Source organism: Oryzias melastigma, linkage group LG23 (genome assembly GCF_002922805.2).
Source record: "Oryzias melastigma strain HK-1 linkage group LG23, ASM292280v2, whole genome shotgun sequence".
Classification (NCBI taxonomy): domain Eukaryota; kingdom Metazoa; phylum Chordata; class Actinopteri; order Beloniformes; family Adrianichthyidae; genus Oryzias; species Oryzias melastigma.
The window spans coordinates 8,384,263-8,402,138 of record NC_050534.1 but is presented as its reverse complement, the minus strand read 5'-3'; the positions used below and the strand labels follow the sequence as shown (position 1 = coordinate 8,402,138).

General features: G+C 38.9%; 1 protein-coding gene and 1 long non-coding RNA gene across 5 annotated transcripts in view; one reads left to right on the top strand and one right to left on the bottom strand.

Moving 5' to 3' along the window:
- Nucleotides 1-17,876, bottom strand: part of strip2 (striatin interacting protein 2) — a 34,733-nt gene extending 16,857 nt beyond the window's left edge. The window contains exons 1-9 of one of the 4 annotated variants that reach the window (XM_036210220.1): nt 17,442-17,876; nt 8,611-8,680; nt 6,593-6,667; nt 4,133-4,267; nt 3,507-3,627; nt 3,041-3,109; nt 1,982-2,088; nt 1,785-1,912; nt 1,344-1,532 (exon numbers count right to left, since the gene is read on the bottom strand). In XM_036210220.1, coding sequence (XP_036066113.1) covers nt 1,344-1,532; nt 1,785-1,912; nt 1,982-2,088; nt 3,041-3,109; nt 3,507-3,627; nt 4,133-4,267; nt 6,593-6,667; nt 8,611-8,680; nt 17,442-17,873 — 1,326 coding nt within the window. In that variant the 5' untranslated portion in view covers nt 17,874-17,876. The remainder of the gene's footprint in view (nt 1-1,343; nt 1,533-1,784; nt 1,913-1,981; nt 2,089-3,040; nt 3,110-3,506; nt 3,628-4,132; nt 4,268-6,592; nt 6,668-8,610; nt 8,681-17,441) is intronic. The other 3 variants (XM_024288358.2, XM_024288374.2, XM_024288365.2) reach the window with 3 other exon arrangements.
- On the top strand, nt 1,799-4,803 carry LOC112156182. The gene is made up of 3 exons (XR_002920930.2): nt 1,799-1,906; nt 3,311-3,412; nt 3,527-4,803. It is a non-coding gene; the product is annotated as an uncharacterized LOC112156182 (long non-coding RNA).

Genomic DNA, 17,876 nt, shown 5'->3' with positions numbered 1-17,876 from the left:
ATATGCTTGATCTCATAAAAGATCAAACATTTTACCAAAGTTTTGCTTTGCATATAAAATCTGTGGAGGTAGAGTTAATTAAAGAAGACGTCTCCAGGTCAACAGGGATGTAAAAATCTTTATAGTTTATCATCTATGAGCACCTCAGCCATTAATTTATAAATTTAACTAATCTAAATTTAATAAATGCGAATTATTTTTAAAAAATGAATGACGTCACATGACTTAAATTGTTGTTTCTTCATGCCTCTTTGCATTGTTTTTGCTATAAGGAGTGGTTAGCTTCTTTGTCGCTGCTCTTGTCTTCTTCAGAAACATAAACTGAGATGAGGGGATAAATAAATCAAAACCAGTTGGAGGTGGGCGTGGTCACTCCGATGAACTAGGCAGGTTTGTGTGGTGGGCAACACTCATCACAAATAGCTGGTAGTGACGCGTCGCGACAGTCGTGAAACCCTCTGAGTAAGACTGCAGGCCAGCTGTTGATCTTTATCTTTTTCTTTCTCTCACAAAAAACAAACAAAAAAAACCAACAGATACCAGGAAAATAATAAAAAAACTGATTTTACTTTAGCTTGATACGTCATGTGATTGAGGTGTCATGTGGATATTATGAAATAGTATCTGTTTAATTTAGGAGCAGTTTGAGTGAAATGTGAAGCCAGCTCAGCCCAAGGACATCCAGTTATTCAAGGCAACACTCTGGACATAAAACTTGTAGTTCTAAACGGAGAACAATGTTGATTTACAGATCAATACAAGTGTCAAATTTATCATTTCTTAATGTGGTTTGTCATGTTCTTCTGTTGTACAACATCAAACATTTTAGCCCTGTGTTCACTCCACTAAGTAATTAAAAAAAAAAATCTCCCTAAAATTAAACAAAAATGGTTAAAAATTAACTGAAGTGGGAACTTAAAAACTTCCGGATTGAAACACGTTTAAAAATGAAAGTAAATGGAGCCGAGTCAGTTTCCCGACTATGTTGTTTGGTTGTTGAGCCCCCTGTTTACTCAAAACAAATAAAATAAAACAATAAGAGTAACTTTATAACATTAATAAACATCTTTATACTGTGACTGAATCACTTTTTTGTGGTTCTATGTCATTTCCTGCCCGGGAAATGAAAATGAGCACAAAATAAATCTCTCCAACGCTCCATTCATTCCTATATACATCATTACCATTTTACAAGACAAAAAAATCTAGCAAATTGACTTTTTTTTACAGTTTATAACATAAAACAGAGTAGAACACATTACATTTTATGGCTAAACCACAAGTGTGAACACACCCTGGCTCGGTGTTTGTGTGCGTTTGGCGTGTGTGCTGGACGTTTGTACCCTGCGGCTGCGGCGGCCTCTCTTCTGCTGCTGCTGCTGCTCAATCAGCTCCATGGCGGAGGCCGGCGGCGAGGCCGCCCTCATGGCTCGGACCACCTTGATGCTGTCCTCTGGGAGCGGGGGCAGATTAAGACGTTCCCGGCATCGCACCTTCATCTCCTGCAGCTCCTGGAACCCCCCCAACGTAAACTAGAAAGCACAGTCGTTTACAGTTGTTTTGCAAAGAGGTAGAGCTAGGTGACAGAAAGATAACACACAATCTTTGAACTATCATAACTCTTCAGACGTTACTTTTGTTTGATGACGTCATCAATAATCGCTGCTCCGCTAGCATTAGAGCGGAGCTTCCAGCGCTTGAAGGGTTGAATGCCACTGACTGGCCAAACAGCCAAAAAGGCTGCATGTCATCATCTACAGAGAACTAACTAGTAAGGAACTAACCAGTAATGTCTTCCACAGGAGCAGCAGAACCTTCTTCATGGGGAAGTGAGGCGCGTTCATGCTGCAGAACTTGGTCACCATGGTGAAGAGGAGCAACGCAAAGGGCTCTCCGCTGTACAGAGGTGAGCCTGACGGGAAAAGCAAGAATGAACTGGGAGTTCTGATGGATGGAGACAACTACTGTTAAAGACACACACCTAATTCGGTCTTGAAGGCCTCTCTGGCTGCTCTCCACTCTGGTCGGTCATCTTCTGTTTGGACTCGAATGGTCTCAACCATCAGGTACATAATACTCAGCAAAACTCTGTCAACACAAAAGTTAGAGACATGTCATCTCTACATAGCTATGAGGAACCTGTTTACAGGTAAAAGTCAGAGTAGTATGTCAAAAGAAATGTTTTAGTGTATTTTTGAACACGTTCAGCCCTGAAAACAGTCCTAAAAACTTGCATAGCTACATACAAGCACAAGAATTTTGAACCCAGCAGCCTGAAACGAGCATTTTCGTGCTTTTACATAGACTTTTTATTTGAAGTGGTCACTTGGACACATGTTAGCTTAGTTTCTTAGCCACTTAGCTTCTTCCTCTGTGTTGTATACTGATACACCACACTGCCCTCTAGTGGTGGCTAATATTTGTTTTTAAAGGGTAACTAAGTCATTGCCAAATTTTTGATAAATTAAAAAAAAACTTGTTTAATTCTTGAAAATATAGTCATAAACCGTCTGTGTGCTGCCCCCTACAGGTTGAATTGAGGTATTACAGTTGAATTGGTCAAACCATCTGGGTTTCTGAATGTCCCGTCATGATCTACAGCTCCAGTCATAACAGTCCCCAGCCCCGCCCCTCTGACTGGATTTTCAAATTTCGGCTGTGGGCGGAGTCAGCCTCCAACTTCCCTGTTTGGTTACCCTTTAAGAAATCACAAAAGTCCTACCTGTTGCACCCCCGGTCAAACTTTGCAGAAAAATTACAACTTCTGCCCTGAAAATATAGTAAGTATGTGTGAGTGAGTGTGACCTTTACCCAGCAGTAGCTGGGATAGGCTCCAGCAACTGGGTGACCCCAAAAGGGATTCAGTGGGTTCTAATTTCTCTGCTCCAAAAGAGGCGGTTTTTCCACTTACTGAGCCATCAAAGAGTAAAATATTTTCACTTTTTGGTCATTTTGAAAAAACATTATTAATTCTATTGGGCATATACAGATGTTTCCTAAAAAGCAAAGCAGGAGAGACTGATGAGCTCATGGGACTTACCTGAGCTCTGTGCTGTCTGCGAGGGAAATGGCCGGCTTCCTCACTGCACTGCTGCACGCCTGGTTGTTACTACACACACACACAGATAATACTGCATTATTGCACAAAACACCAGCCAGCTTCTTCCATATAACCAGTGGAGAAGCGAGTGTAAATCTTTGCCATGGAGTGCTGAGTTATGAAGGGGCTCTGAGACACAAAAGGCTTTTTCTGTCCCTGCTAGACGCAGTGTGTGCGTATCTGCCTGATGGCCCTGTTTTTGTTGTGCAGCCTGACAACGTGCCAGACTGTGCCATGATGCCTCCCAGCAGCTTATGAAACAATAGAAGGTCCTGATGCTGACGGATCCCAGCAGCAGCAGCTGCAGTGCTGGTTTGTTGCACCCACTTCAAGCTGATTGGGCATTTTCTCAAATGGTTTTATGCTGCTGGGTATATTTTTATATTTTTTCTCTCCCCATGCTCACTCTATTTCCATGGTGAGCAGCTCCAGCAGTGCGGTGAAGATGCCCATGTCGTAGAGGAGGAAGATGTTGTGCCGGGACCAGTGGAGCACATCTCCCTCTGTGTCGCACTCATCAAACACTCCTGGAAGAAAAAAAAAGGAAAAAGTGTCTCCTCAAGATGCTTTGTGTTGTTTTTGTTACACAGCTGAGAATTAAAAAGGAAAAAAAACTGTTTCTTGGTTATTTTGTTCAGTTCCCCCCAAATTTTTATGCTTTTATCTAAACAACATGACAAAAAAAGCTTAATTTAGATCATTTCAAATACCACAATAGTTCTTGTTTTTTCTAGTTCCCTTTGATTCTCTCATAGAAGAACCCGTTTTTGGTGTCGTTCAATACTCAGGTGAATATTTTTGTTTGTTTCGCTTTTATGAAAGCAGGTGAAATCAACTTTTTTAGCACTTTTGAACAATTTTCACCTTATTTTTGAACATTTTTAGCGCCCAAATTGAAATTGTCAGCTCTTTAAAATACTGTAGCATCTTTCTTTTTTCCATCAAATGTATTTTAGTGGTGTGTTAAATACTATAGACCTCTATTGATTTGGTTTAAGCTGTGGGATTTTCAACATGGGGGACCTCACACACCTTGAGCCAGGTAGAGAATGGCCCTGGCCACCTTCAGCCTCTTATCTCTGTCCGTCACCTCCAGAGCGTCCAGGAGCCTCATGACATAAACCCTCTGCTCGTCCACCGTCAACTCAGTCCACCTCCTGCCTCCAGCTGCAGGGATACCAAAATCACAGTCTATGAAAGTTAAACATGAAATGTGCCTTGCCAACAGTGGCTAGATAGTAGATAGGCTCCAGCAACCCCTGAACTCAGAAAGGGATTAGGATGGATGGATTCAAGGAATCACAGGGTCCCTCAGTTATTATATTTTTTAATTTATGAGAAAATAGGTCAATATCAATTTTATAGAACAGACTTCATGTTAATTTTTCTTGTAAAGTTGAACTTTTTCAGATTGGATCAAACAAAGACTAACTTACTAGTTAAAAAAAACAATAACTAGTGGTTACTTGTTAAACTATGTTTTTCCTAATTTTCATTTTCAAATGTGCTTCAACCTGAAAGTCAATTCTTTTGAACTAATTTATTAATACTTGAGTAGAGTCATTACACCGGATATAATTATAAGATATAAACCTTTTCTACCCATACTGACCATTAGATCTGAGAAAAATACAATTTATTCAGACAAAATATTGTGAAATAATATGTCTAAAAGCGTGAATTAAAAAAAAAAACAAGCAAAACTATTTTAATAAAAATATAAGAGGAAAATGCACCATTTAAGGAAAAATGTTTGGGATTAAGAAGCTCCATTGTTCTTTCTGATCTTGAACTGTATTAAAACATTCCTAAAATTCTACAGAAAAACTTAAAAATTTAAAAAATCTATTTAATCAAAACAGAAAGCGACGTTAAGCTTCTTTGTCTTATATCTTTATAATATATTCAAGCTGCATACTTTTGGATGCCGCATAGCGGGTTAAAATATTGGCATTTACTTGTTTTAGACAGACGAACTGTTGGCTCAATGAGGTTGCCTCCAGGCCTTTTGCTTCTAAAATAGCTGGAGGATTACAGCTCACTTCTAAGAAGTGACTAATATGATGATGAAACCACAGAGAAGATGGTGGTGTTTACTGGTAAACATGAGTGGAACATTTAGTAAACTTCACACCATGACAACACCACACACACAGAAGTAAAAATAAAAGCCTGTCTCGTCTACGAAAGGATGATTGTTTAAACCATCTTCTATTCTTGGAGACTTCATTTGATTAAGGGGACATAACTAGATGTTAAGCAGACTAATATGATCATCACCATCATCATCACTGATAGGGATGGTATTTTATTGAAGAGACCCAGACAGAAGGCCTTTCTATTTTTAGCGTCATCCTCCCAGAAACTCTAATGTATTTGAGACATGTTTAATAATTAATGCAATTTATTGTAGCGACTGACGTGGAATTTTAGGATTTTGGCGCCACTTTGGATTTCTGTGTGAAAAGACAGATCAGAGGAGGGTCTGACAACAGCAGGAGCACAAGTCAAGCAGGAAACGATCGTCCATTAACCAGAACCGCGGTAATGACAGAGCAGCGAGTAAAGAGGCCATTCTGGCTCCATCATGGGAATAAAACCCTCATCCAAACCAGACTTTAATACTCCTCAAGTGATTGATGTATATATATATATATATATATATATATATATATATATATTGAATAAACAATTTTCTTAGAAATGAAAAAGACTTAGCATAAAAATAAGGAGATTATTTCTACCCAGCAGGGATTAAAAAGGCCTAATCTCTTGTTAAAGTAATCATTGTGACAAAGCTCATGATCAAACTGTGGTTGAATATTAAGGAAGCACACATCTATCACGTGAGTAGAGCTGTCAGGGTGATCATACTTCTAGGGGATTAAAGCAGCAGAACTTTTAAGTTAGTCCTCACGGCATTAGTTAAAAACCTGTGGTTGAACTCAAGGGACAAACGCCTTCAAAAACATGTAATGATACTACTGTTTTTATAATGGGGCGATTTCAACCTTCAGGTTTGCCTTTTCAAACAAACAGACGAGTGGAATGTTGTACTGATATTAGATTAAAAAAAAAAAAACATAAAATGTAAAAATAACACTGACTTTCACATTTTTCTATCTATAGCTACAGCTATCCATAACCTACTAATAATACAATTAGTGCTGCCATGCTATTTGTGCAATTAATTAATCATGACTCATAATTAATACATCTATTTTAAGGATTTATAAGGATTTTTAACCTAATAATTGCTGTCAAAAGCCTTGTTTTGAAGTATTTTATGTAGTCCAAAGCAGATATGCTGTTAGAAGAGAAGATAAGGTCACTGTGACTGAGAGCAGCATCAACAGGTCACAATATCAACTGCAGCTCTGATATGCCAGATAAAAGCTCTGGACAAGAGATTAAGATCTGATCTGACCCCAATCTCTGTCAAACTTGATCTGAAAGACAGCAGTACAGGTCAGTCGCACACATATGACTCACCATGGCTCCTAAAATCCTCTTCAAAGTAGTCTCTGTTTAAGGCGAACTCTGGCTCCTCTGTGTAACTGTAGAGCTCTGCAGACAAAACGCAACAGGAAGTGGAAGTAGTTGTTCTAATAACTCAATCCAATTAAAATCCTAATCTAAAGGGGCCCTGCTGAGAAGATTACGTAGATATGTATTTTATTATTGTGATTTCTGGGGTTTCTACATATCAAAGTCCAACTTCGATCATCTTTTGTAAAAACGTTCCCAGTGGTCTTTAAATTGTGATGTTTTTGGACAAAATACAAAACCGTGTGTTGTTTCCTAGGACATAGTTTCTCTAGAGCGGCAGGAGTTCATTAGAAATTTGCTTCTGAGTTGTGAGCGAGTCCAAAAACCCCGCCCCCCTTTCCACTCCCCTTGTTTAAAGCTTTGACTTGTGGCCCGCCCAGCGTCATTTATACAACTCAAATGATGGTATATTTCCATGTGCTCTTGATTAAAAACAATTTGCATAAAGAAAGACTCAGAAATTAAATCTTTTTTATCTTAATTTTCTTCATATGTCTTCTATCATCAGAAAAATGCCACAGGAACATGTTAAAAACACCATTCTTCGTTTCTCCAACAAAAATAAACAGTATCCAAATTTTTTCAAAGATGGATGCACATACTATACATCTGCCTTTATTAGGTGGATCGTGAGGACCTGCGTGTTTTCGTGGAGGGGCTGCACTTAAGAGCGCAAGTTTTTAGAGGACTGCACAGAAATACGCGAACGGATCAAAATACCGCTATGGGGTTCTTTATAATGAGCTTTTAACAATATAATATACTTAAAAGCTCAAAAAGTTGTTTTTTTTTAATGAAAAGGAAAAAGGTTTCCCCTTTAACAGAAGAAATGTGGATAGTATTTTCTGATCGTTTTGCCAAAAAGTCATTTCTTTTTAGAAATAGATCTCATTTGTAAAAGAAAAACATGAAACAAAAAAATAAAAAAATAAAAAATAAAGATTAAAAAAAAGCTAAAAAGATCTCATCTTTTATCAGTCCCGCCTATTGTGGCAGACCACTCATCTTCACAGGCCCTCAAGGGAGCTGTTACCGAAGAGCAACTGTGACTTCCCGTCTGTCTTCACCAGAGTGACTAACAGTTTTGGCAGCTCAGTTTCCATTTGAACTTCAAACCAGTGTTTGTCTTTGACGAGAAATAATGCAAACTTTGTTTAAGTTGCTGCATATTTAGAATAAATGTCTGGTAAAACTCCTTATTAATTGTTTCAGACATGATTGCTTAAATCTCAACTCCAAGTATGTTTTGTGAGCCTGGGAAACATGTAAGCACAACATTTCTTGTTGTAGCTGTAGCTCAGGTAGCATTAAGCTGATGTAGCAGGTCTGATTTTTTTAAAAGAACATTAAAACTTTGCTCTAAGTAAATGAAAATGTTCCACTTTTCAATAAAATAACATAACAACTTCATATATTATTATATTTTTAAAAATAATTCATTTTTCCAACACATTAGCATAAAACAGAACCATAAAATAAAAAAAAAATTCAAGGACAAGTTGGATGAAAAAAAAGTAAAATAAAGATAAAACAACAGCACAATATACTTTTTACAATTTTTTTGTGTTGTTGACAAAAAATACTTGTAGTTTTCATAGCTATTAGCATTGGTCCTCAATTAAATGTCTATTTTTTTTAAGGAGAAACAGACTTTTACCATCTTGGGTAATAATGGGCAAAGATCTGGATCTCTCGTTAAAAAGTTTCAATTCCTGGACCAGGACACGACATATGCCTAGTCGCCATCATCCACCCTAGTGCCCTTGAGCAAGGCTGTTGACCCTTAATTACTTTATTGAATCTTCTTTATTTCTACAGTAGAGATCTGTGTAAATACTGGGCTGCTCCCAGATGTGAATCTGATCAGAATCAGGGAAAGAGTTCTACTGTATTCGGACCTCTCCTCTTTAAATAAAGGCCATTTAAAAACCTGGTCCTGTTTCACAAACTTTTGAATCTACCTGAGAGTTCAGCAGTGAGTGTATCTGTGTCTCCGTATTCAAACTCCAGGTTTGGAGACTCCATGGAGCTCTGGAAAAAAAGATAAAGAAACAAAAAACTCATGAATAAACACATCGATGATACCTGCATACAAACAACCAGGTAACCAGCACATGCTAAAAACACATATAAATAAAAAAAACCTTCAAATTAAAACAAATGGGCAAATATTTCTTTATGCATTACATGTCTACACCAAGGACTTCCTTCTTTTAGATGGTTTAAAAGCAAAAGTGGAGCCAACACCCTACACAGAGTAACCACTAGGTGGCCACATTGACTTCTTCCCTGTTTGAAATGGGGGTGTGGCCAATAGGTCAAGTGACTAAAAACAGGCTATCTTTGAATTCCCTCAAGATTCCCCAACCTCTAAAAGACTAAAAAGTGACTATCATGACTATCATGCCCATTAGATTTTAGTGCAATTCGGACATGTTCACTACTTTTTAAAATTTGCTTTTAACTGAACTGACATTACTCATGTCCCGAAGTGAAAAGCTTTTGAGGATTTTACAAAGAATTTCTATGAATCTCCTGTGTTCTGATAATGAAAACTTGGTTACTTTATTAAAAAAAGTATTTTAAATATATGTTTTCAAATGACGAATTGTTCAAACGCAATGCATTGTGGTCTATATTTGTTAGTTTAGAGAACATCGATGCATACTCACGCAAAGAGTTCTGGGAATTTCCAGCACTAGATTTTGAAATTGTAAATGTTTTTTTGTCTATTTGATATACCAAAGGTATTATTGAGACAGATTTTATTCCTTTAAAGAATTCTTTTATATTCTTTTATATTATTTTGTACAGTTAAAGTTATGCTTAAATGTGGGCGTGGCTTAATGAATGCCATGTTACTGTTGATTCCCCAGATCCATCCATCCATCTTCTTGACCGCTTTGTCCCTTTCGGGGTCGCGGGGGTGCCGGAGCCTATCCCGGCTACTGAAGGGCGAAGGCAGGGTACACCCCGGACAGGTCGCCAGTCTGTCGCAGATAAGCCTCGGGTGGGATTGGAACCAGCTACGTCTTGATTACAAGACCGCGGGTTTAACCGGTAAGCCACCCAGAAACCTGATTCCCCAGATCTGGAATGGTATTAGGGCATGTGTTCCAACAATGTTCACCTTGGTTTTCCCGCTATTTTCATCCTTTTTGAGAAAAGTGGGTATTTGCTGATGTCATATCCAGCCAGGATGTTCATGTTGGTGGAAATGAATACTCAAGTTTAACCCTTTAATAGCAGAGCTGTCAACAACAACAGCAAATAACACGTTCTTTAACCCTTCAGCAGCGCAGCTTTAGCTCCAGTGTTGACATTCTATCGACTACTGTAACTGTATTATCGTTTATGCTATTAACGTAATTCCAGTGGAGTCATATGGAACTCTTTGCGCAAGTAATATGTTTACGCATTCAACGTACATCAAACAATTAAAATGGTTCTGTGCCGTTGTGCAGCACTTAATGTTATTTATGTCTTGAATGTTGGTGTAAAGCCCATATGAAAAGTTGCTTTTCTCCATTTCAAAATCAGCTAATTCATGTTAATGCGTGAACGAGTTACAGTACGTCAAGATAGCTACAGTTGAATTACTGCAACTCTTCAACTTTTTTCACAAATGAACTTAATTCCAACTGATTCTGAATTGCATAAAAGCTGATATGAAACACTTTACAGCAGTGAAGTGTTTAAGCAATCAACTATTCCACTAATGAGGTGCAGAGAAGCATTTCTGCACCGTAATGAAATCACTTCAGGTTAGTTATGTGTTGCGTATCGGTGTAAATCTGATTCGAAAAGTCACTTTTCCCCGCATCAGAATCAGCTAATTCATGTTGATCGCGTCAACAGACAACGAGTTACAGTGCGTCAAACGGGGTGTTAATAAAGTGTAGTTGGTAACATCCTTGGTGTTAAAGGGTTAAACTACCGTAACCCTGGGCTCACACTGCATCGGGCCCGGCTCTGGTGTGGACGCCAGAGTGGTCTAACTACGGTAGATGACTCGTCGGCTTTGGATGGCTGAAGTCCTGCTGCAGCCACAGCCTCTGGTGCAAACCTCGCAAGACTCCGAACTCGAGTATGTTGACACGATAATTCGCCATTTATAGAGGAAGTCCTAAATAAACCCTCTTTCTGCCGTGATATTGAATTATATTCCCAACACTTCTTTTTCTGCGTGACTCGACTTAATAACTTTTATTAACTTTTATTAATAAATACTTTTGTCTCATATTAGCTTAAATGTGCATATATGACTATGGTTTAACAAGTAGGGGAGACCGGGGTCGGTTGTCACGATGACGTAACGTTTACAACACGGGGAAAACAGTGAGTACAGCAGAAAACAGGTTTTATCAAAAAATATATACCTTTACGTTTGCTTGCATGATTTCCAGTTTAGGTCGTTAAAAGCCCCAACTTTACATAAAAGGGCTCTGGCTTGGCTCCGGCCAAAATTTGAAGCCAACAAAACAGAAATGGAGCGCCGTAGAGCTGGACCAGATGCAGTGCAAGTGCCTCTGACACTTTTCTAGTTATGCAAAGACTCCGGCGTCCGCTCTGGAGCCGGAACAAAGTGTGAGGCCGGGGTCACTCTTTGAACTTTTACACAATTAACAGGATTCCACCGGATTCTGAAGCAGAGAAAAGCAGCTTTGCACCAGTATAGAAAATGTAAATAATGTGTTGTCATCGATATGAAAACCTTTGCATCAGAATCAGCTAATTCATGTTGATGGCATGAAAAGCTGTAGATTTACAGTATGTCAAAGAACATTACTCATTATTATAATCAAAGGGTTAAACTACTAAACTAAACTACTTTATCTAGGGTTAAAGTACTAAAGGGTTAAACTACTATAACTGTTTGACCGTAGAGAGAATTATCGTAACTTCAACGGATTCTGGAGCTAAGAAAAGCAGCTTTGTGCTGATTTTCAGTACTTTACTACAGTACTATCGTATTTTCTGGAGTATAAGTCGCAAGAGCAAAAAAATGTCTTTCAAGAAGAAGAAAACCATAGATAAGTCGCTCTGGAGTACAAGTCGCACTTTTAGGAGAAAAGTGTGACGTTTCAGAACAAATCCGCCAAGCCCACCGTAGCAAAAAAAAAAAAGAGAGAGTGAGAAAGAAAGAAAGAAATACCAGAATACTAATCTTTTGACCTGTAAAAAGAAAAAAAATCAAAGCTTAAGAGGAAAACAATCAGATTCTCTTCCATGTTTCTTTTGGTCGACTCTTCTTCTGCCACTGTCAGTAGCAAATACTTGTACTCAAATGCAGCGCCCTCTAGCGGTTGTTAGAGGAAACAACTGCTAAAAGACAACCGGTGTTTACTTGGAAAATAACAAATGTATAACCCTTTATATGTCTTTAAAAAAAAAATACAATCCTGAGTTCAAGTCGCACTCACAGCTAAACTATGAAAAAAAACTGCGACTTATACTCCAGAAAATATGGTACTTCACCACGGTAAAGTGTTGCAAATCAGCACAATTTCAAAAATGTTTGAAGATATACTGTAATTTTTTTGTTTATTTGACCTTTATTTAACAAAGAAGGTTCAGTTGAGATTAAAAACCTCTTTACCAAGTGAGTCCTGGCCAAGAGGCAGCAATTTCTAAAACAGTACATAAAACACATAACAGTACAATTACACTACGTTAAAACTTTCTAGATTTTTAAGAATTCAAGAAATAACACTAGAGCTAAAACTGTTGTTAAAGGGTTAAATCGGAACGCTACAAACCAAGAAATGACATCACTCAGCAGATTTCAGTACAAGTTTACTGACTAGTTTTAAACTGTAAAAATGTCTGTGGGGTTTAAATCCCTTCAGTTGGTGCTTTTTGGACATGAAACCAAAAACACTCGTGGTGCTCGCGCTTCCTCCCTCAGGTGGCTTTCAGGTCGTCGTCCATCGCTGCAGCCTCAGCCGGCACCAATTTCTCTTTTGCATATCATGTCTCAGATCTTCAGTCAGTAGCAGGTGTTTCCTCTTGAAGCACACACAAGTGACCGGTCCCAAAAACCTGCCCACTGCTGAACCATCGTCAGGTGTGATGAGGACAGAGAGCCCCCACTTCAGATGAGCTGGAAATATTCATGACTCTCGGTTAGTCTCACCCTGTGATGAGCTTATGATCATCACAGACTACAACCAAGACACGATCTGTGTTTAAAATGCACAAGTATTGCACTTGGAAACAGTAAAAGAGACGTGAAGGGACACGCTTTACAGAGGGAAACGAGTTCTCACGTTTGCAGACAAACTGGTTGTGCCAGACGTCTGAAGAATCCCCATTAAAAAAAAAAACACAGATGACAAAGATAAAACAAGAGTCAAAGATGCACTAAGGGTTTTGAATCAGCAGAAACTGAGCAATTAAATTAATTTTCCTGCAGGTGAAGTTTAATCAAAGAAAATTACATATAATCTTCCGGTAAGATTTGGACATAATTCGTCTCTAATCCTCTGTCGCGCGGGGGCCAGCTCAGCTCTGTAAATAAGGATGTGCTCCATGACTCCTCTGGTTAAACAACTACCTGCTCTGCGGTCGGAAAAAAAATGCAGCAACAGTTCAAAACACATTGATGATATTCTTGGATTTAGAAACAAGGAAACAAAAAAAATTCTTAGAACTTTCTAGACAAGGTTCAATGACTCACCTTAAACTTTTGATTCTGCTTTAAGCTTTTCTACTTCAAAAATCCCACTTTGACCCATTTAAACAAAACCAAAAAAAGTCAATGCTTTACAGAAAAGCTGAAAAAATGAAGGTTGCGGGGTTACAAATACGATTAAAAATATGCTTTTTCAATTCCACAATTAGGTTGTTTTACATCCCGATTATGATGGACAACAACAAAAAAAATCAGATTGCTATAATTTTCTAAAGAAACAATTAACTGAAAAATGAGGATTGAGATGAAAAAAATTTCACAGCTATTTTTTATTTAGTCACTGTCATCTCACAACAGCAGTTTAACAAGTGCCTGATAGAAATCACTGAAGTGATGGAAGAGTGTTTGATCCATGGAAGAAAATGCTTCTTTTAATGTTTTTTCGTCTGGTTTGTTCATCTGTATAGACTCTCAGCCACATGCGACAGCAAAAAGAATAATTTATTTAGAAATTAAAAGCAGCTGGTTTTCCCGTGGATCTGTGGGATAGTGCTGCCACAAATGATTATTTTAGTAGTCGACTAATCACAGATCATTTTTTCCGATTAGTCGACTAATCTTGTCATGGGCAAACTGGATGTAAAGCAGACATCTTAACCAACTTTAGCTTTAAACTAAATAAAAAACTAGATATATAGCATTACCTGCAATAATGCTGGTGTGAATGCTATAAGCTGAATTTGGCAGCTGAAAATGCTAGTGCTGATAGCTGAAGATGCTGAAATTGATAGCTAAAAACGCTGAAGTTGATAGCTGAAATCACTGAAGCTAATAGCTGAAAACGCTGAAGCCGATAGCTAGCTAAAATATTGGTTAAATACCAAATTAGCTTAAAAATTTAAACAGCCTTAATAAGCCAAAATAGCTAGCATGCAGCTGGAACATTAGCTTAACTCAAAAATAGCCTAAAAAACCTTAATAAATGCCAAAATAGTTCAAAAAGCTAGAAGAGTGCTATTATAACTTTCAACTTTACTACACTCTGACTCAATATAATATACGACTAATCGACTATTAAAATAGTCGACACCACAAGAAGAAAAATATCTCAAGGCTACACTTCGTGGTATCTAAAAGACTAGCGTTCTGGAAGATAGTTGTGCTTTTTACAAGTTTCTCAAGCCTCTTTGATGTAAACTGTCACCTGGCGCTTCAACAGTTCACATCAAAGACCTGTTTAACGTCCGGATTGAAGCTTGTTTAAAAACAAACTGGAGCCAGGTGCAGTTTTTCAGAGCGACCACATTGAACTTTTACACAAGCTGGTCTAATACTGTTGACTTAACCCTTGAGCACGATCGCCAGGGGATTTTCACCCGAGCAAAAGTATTTACATGATGTTCAATATGCTGCATTTTTTCTGTGTCTTGGTCCCTGTAAAGTCTCACAGGAATGGGTGGACCAAAGGCCAAGTCTCCAGTATCGTTGTTTTTTGTCCAATTCCTAATTTTCCTGTCATTTTTCAAGCACGTTTTTAGGATCTACCTGTTTTTCCTTTCCCATTTTGTTACATAAACCACAGCTGAAAATAAAAAAACTACTATAATTCATCACGTGTTGTCATCTATTTTTTTATGAGAAATACTTTTTATTGGGTATTTTTTATTCCATATTTATGAGGTGAAAGAATGACATGCAAACAGTTCAAAGTTCTGACTGCTGTTTACTTTAAAAATTTTACATCACTTGTACTTTACATTACAAAAATAAAATAAAAACGTCTTATTTTGAAAGAGTAATTGGTTATTAAAAATCTGGAGTCAATCTCGAGATCACCTGATCAGACCGCTCTGTTCAACCCAACTCTGTCCTCTTTTTTTTTGTTCTTTCCAGTCATCTGCTGTCTCTTCTAGTCTTCATTACTACAGCCCCCCCGACTCCCAGTCTCCACCCCTCCGCCTCCACCGACATAGAAAACAATCGCGTCTCCAAACTGCTGTGGCACTTTGTGTTGACATTTTGCATCACATCACTGGGCACATTGTCAAGTCAAGAGACCTTCCAACCCCCACCCACCTTTGCTTGCGAGGCTTTCTAGGCTCTCCGTACTATGATTCCACCGCCGCCACCATCATCATCATGACCATACAGCGTCTGTTTGATGCTCCAATTCCCCCAGAAAACTGAAGTGAACACTAAAAAATTGTGACCGATATCTTTGAGGGAATCTTTTCTTTAGCAGCTGATTCTTTTTGCTAGTTTTACACTAGAATGGTGATGAAGCCAATTTTTCCAAGTAATAAAACGGCTCAAGTCATCTCCATGAATGTTCTCAACACCATATTTTATTGATTTATTCTTTGCAACACATGCCCCACAGGCGCTACCCTCCCCTGCCCTCGCTGCCTCCCTTTCGACCCCCTCTCACTTACTCACCGGCTGCTACACGCCCCTTACTCTTAACCTCTAAGGAGTGTGTGAGAATTCTTGTGAAACTTGTTTGAACGAAAGGTCTCTTTTCCCATATTGTGGCAAAATGTGAAAATCACATTTTTTTGCAAATTTGACATGAAATGGCCACCTCGCCATAGGTCCTGTTAAGCATCCCATAATAATTTTAAAGCCACCACACAGGTGTTTAGGCGATTTTGAAATATTTTTGAGCCATATAAAGCTATTACTAATCAGGTATTTCAATGAAGATACGATTAGCATTTGGTGTTCACACTGGACAAGCATGGAGGGGCTTCTTCTTCTACTTTTTATTAGCGCATGTCTGCCACCAATAGTTGAAAAGACTAGATGCCAAAAGTGAAAGCGGTGCATATCTTGAGATTTGAGGGCTAAACAGAAACGGTTAGGTTTGTTTCTAGCTTCATTGGAAGGTATGAACGACCATAATGTCAAGAGACGGACTTTGGTTTATTTTTATTTAAAAAAACAAATGCGGACATTGTAAGGTTTGTCGTTCGTGTCTGGGTTCACCAGATAAACTAGCTACGCTTTGAGTATAAGTGTCGCTACCAAATTAAAGTCCCTGATTGGTCAAAGTTCAACCCAGTTTAGCTAGCAGCACATATTGTGCGTAGAGCCCAAAAAGATGTTAAAACGTGCGTAGGTAGGCGAGAAGAGTATTGAACAGGGAAGCCCTAAAAGGGAATTCACACACTCTACCCATTAAATGACTACGCTTTTTGTGCGTACATCCCGAAATCAGACATTAAAACTAGCTTAGATAGGCAAGAATAATTTTGAACACGAAACTTCAAAAATTGGTCACTAGCACACAAGTTGTCGATGGCGAGAGAGATATTTTGGCCCCATTAATTTTAATTGATGGTTTCTCCCACTGTTAACTTTTATTTTGCCAATTGTTCTGTCAAAATAAATACATAAAAATATATTTTTACAAGGTACTAGGTGTGAGCAAATTTTGGCACGTTTTTGAATACGCAAAACTTTTGCTCAATTTTCGTGCTGTAAGAAAGAGGAATGTGAGAAACTGAGGTCTTTGCACTGTAAAAATATTCGTTTTTATCAAATTAAATTGTTATGTTGAGTAAACCATCAACTCAAATTTTTTAATTTGATGACTAATACTTTTAAATGTAACAAATTACAGCACTTTTGTTTATTGACCCAATGTTTCACTTGTCCAGGACTACAGGAAGCAATACATTTTAAATAATACAAATGTTGTTTATAGGCATATTTTGCTATCCATCCATTTTTCCCCACTATCAAACGTTTCAAAAACCTAACATGATATTTTCTGCAGGTGCAGTATTGGTAAATCCCACTCTCATATCAGTGGATTAAATCCATCGGATTATTGTTTGATTTCTCACGGTGTGAACCAGATGTGATGCCCAGAGGGAATATTCGCAGCATAAATAAATCCATTTGTGGGGTTTGGGTTGGAGGTCTGCGCGGCGGCAGGCACGTTTCTCCACTCGCATTCGGCCCCACTGCAGGATTACCGGGTTATTTTTAGGGCTCAGCTGCCAAAATAACACCTTGCTGTCTTCACGCGTGCTTTCGAGCTGGGGCAGGGCGGGGGGGTCTGCAAAGCTCCCTAGCAACAACAACACACACACATGCAGGAGCACACACCCCTCCGGAGCCGCGGCACTGTCCACGAACGCCCCTCGCATTTACCTCCGACTCCTTCTGCTGGTCCTTGAACACATCTTTCCCTTTCGGCCTCTGCCTGTCGCCGTTATCGTTAAGGTTATTAATGAAAGGTACCTCCATGTCCTCCGCCTGCATCTTTGCTCGGTCGCTGCGGTTCACCTCCTCCGCATACCGGTCCGGTGGAGAGCTCCGACTACACGGGAGGAGAGAGGAGCGACTCCGGAGAGCCAACTTGAAGATATGCCCCCTCCTCCTGCTGCCGCGTTTCCCCCAATCTGCTTCATTTGCTATCCTCGCGCGCCCCGAGGGGGCGGGGTTACACACGACAGAAAGGTGGGGCCAACTGACCTCGTGGATGTCAGTGTGGCAGAGTAGAAGTTGACGGGTCCATGATGATCTCTCAATGTCTTCACTGTGTGAACTGAGAACTCCTGACAGAGCTTGAAACACACACATGTT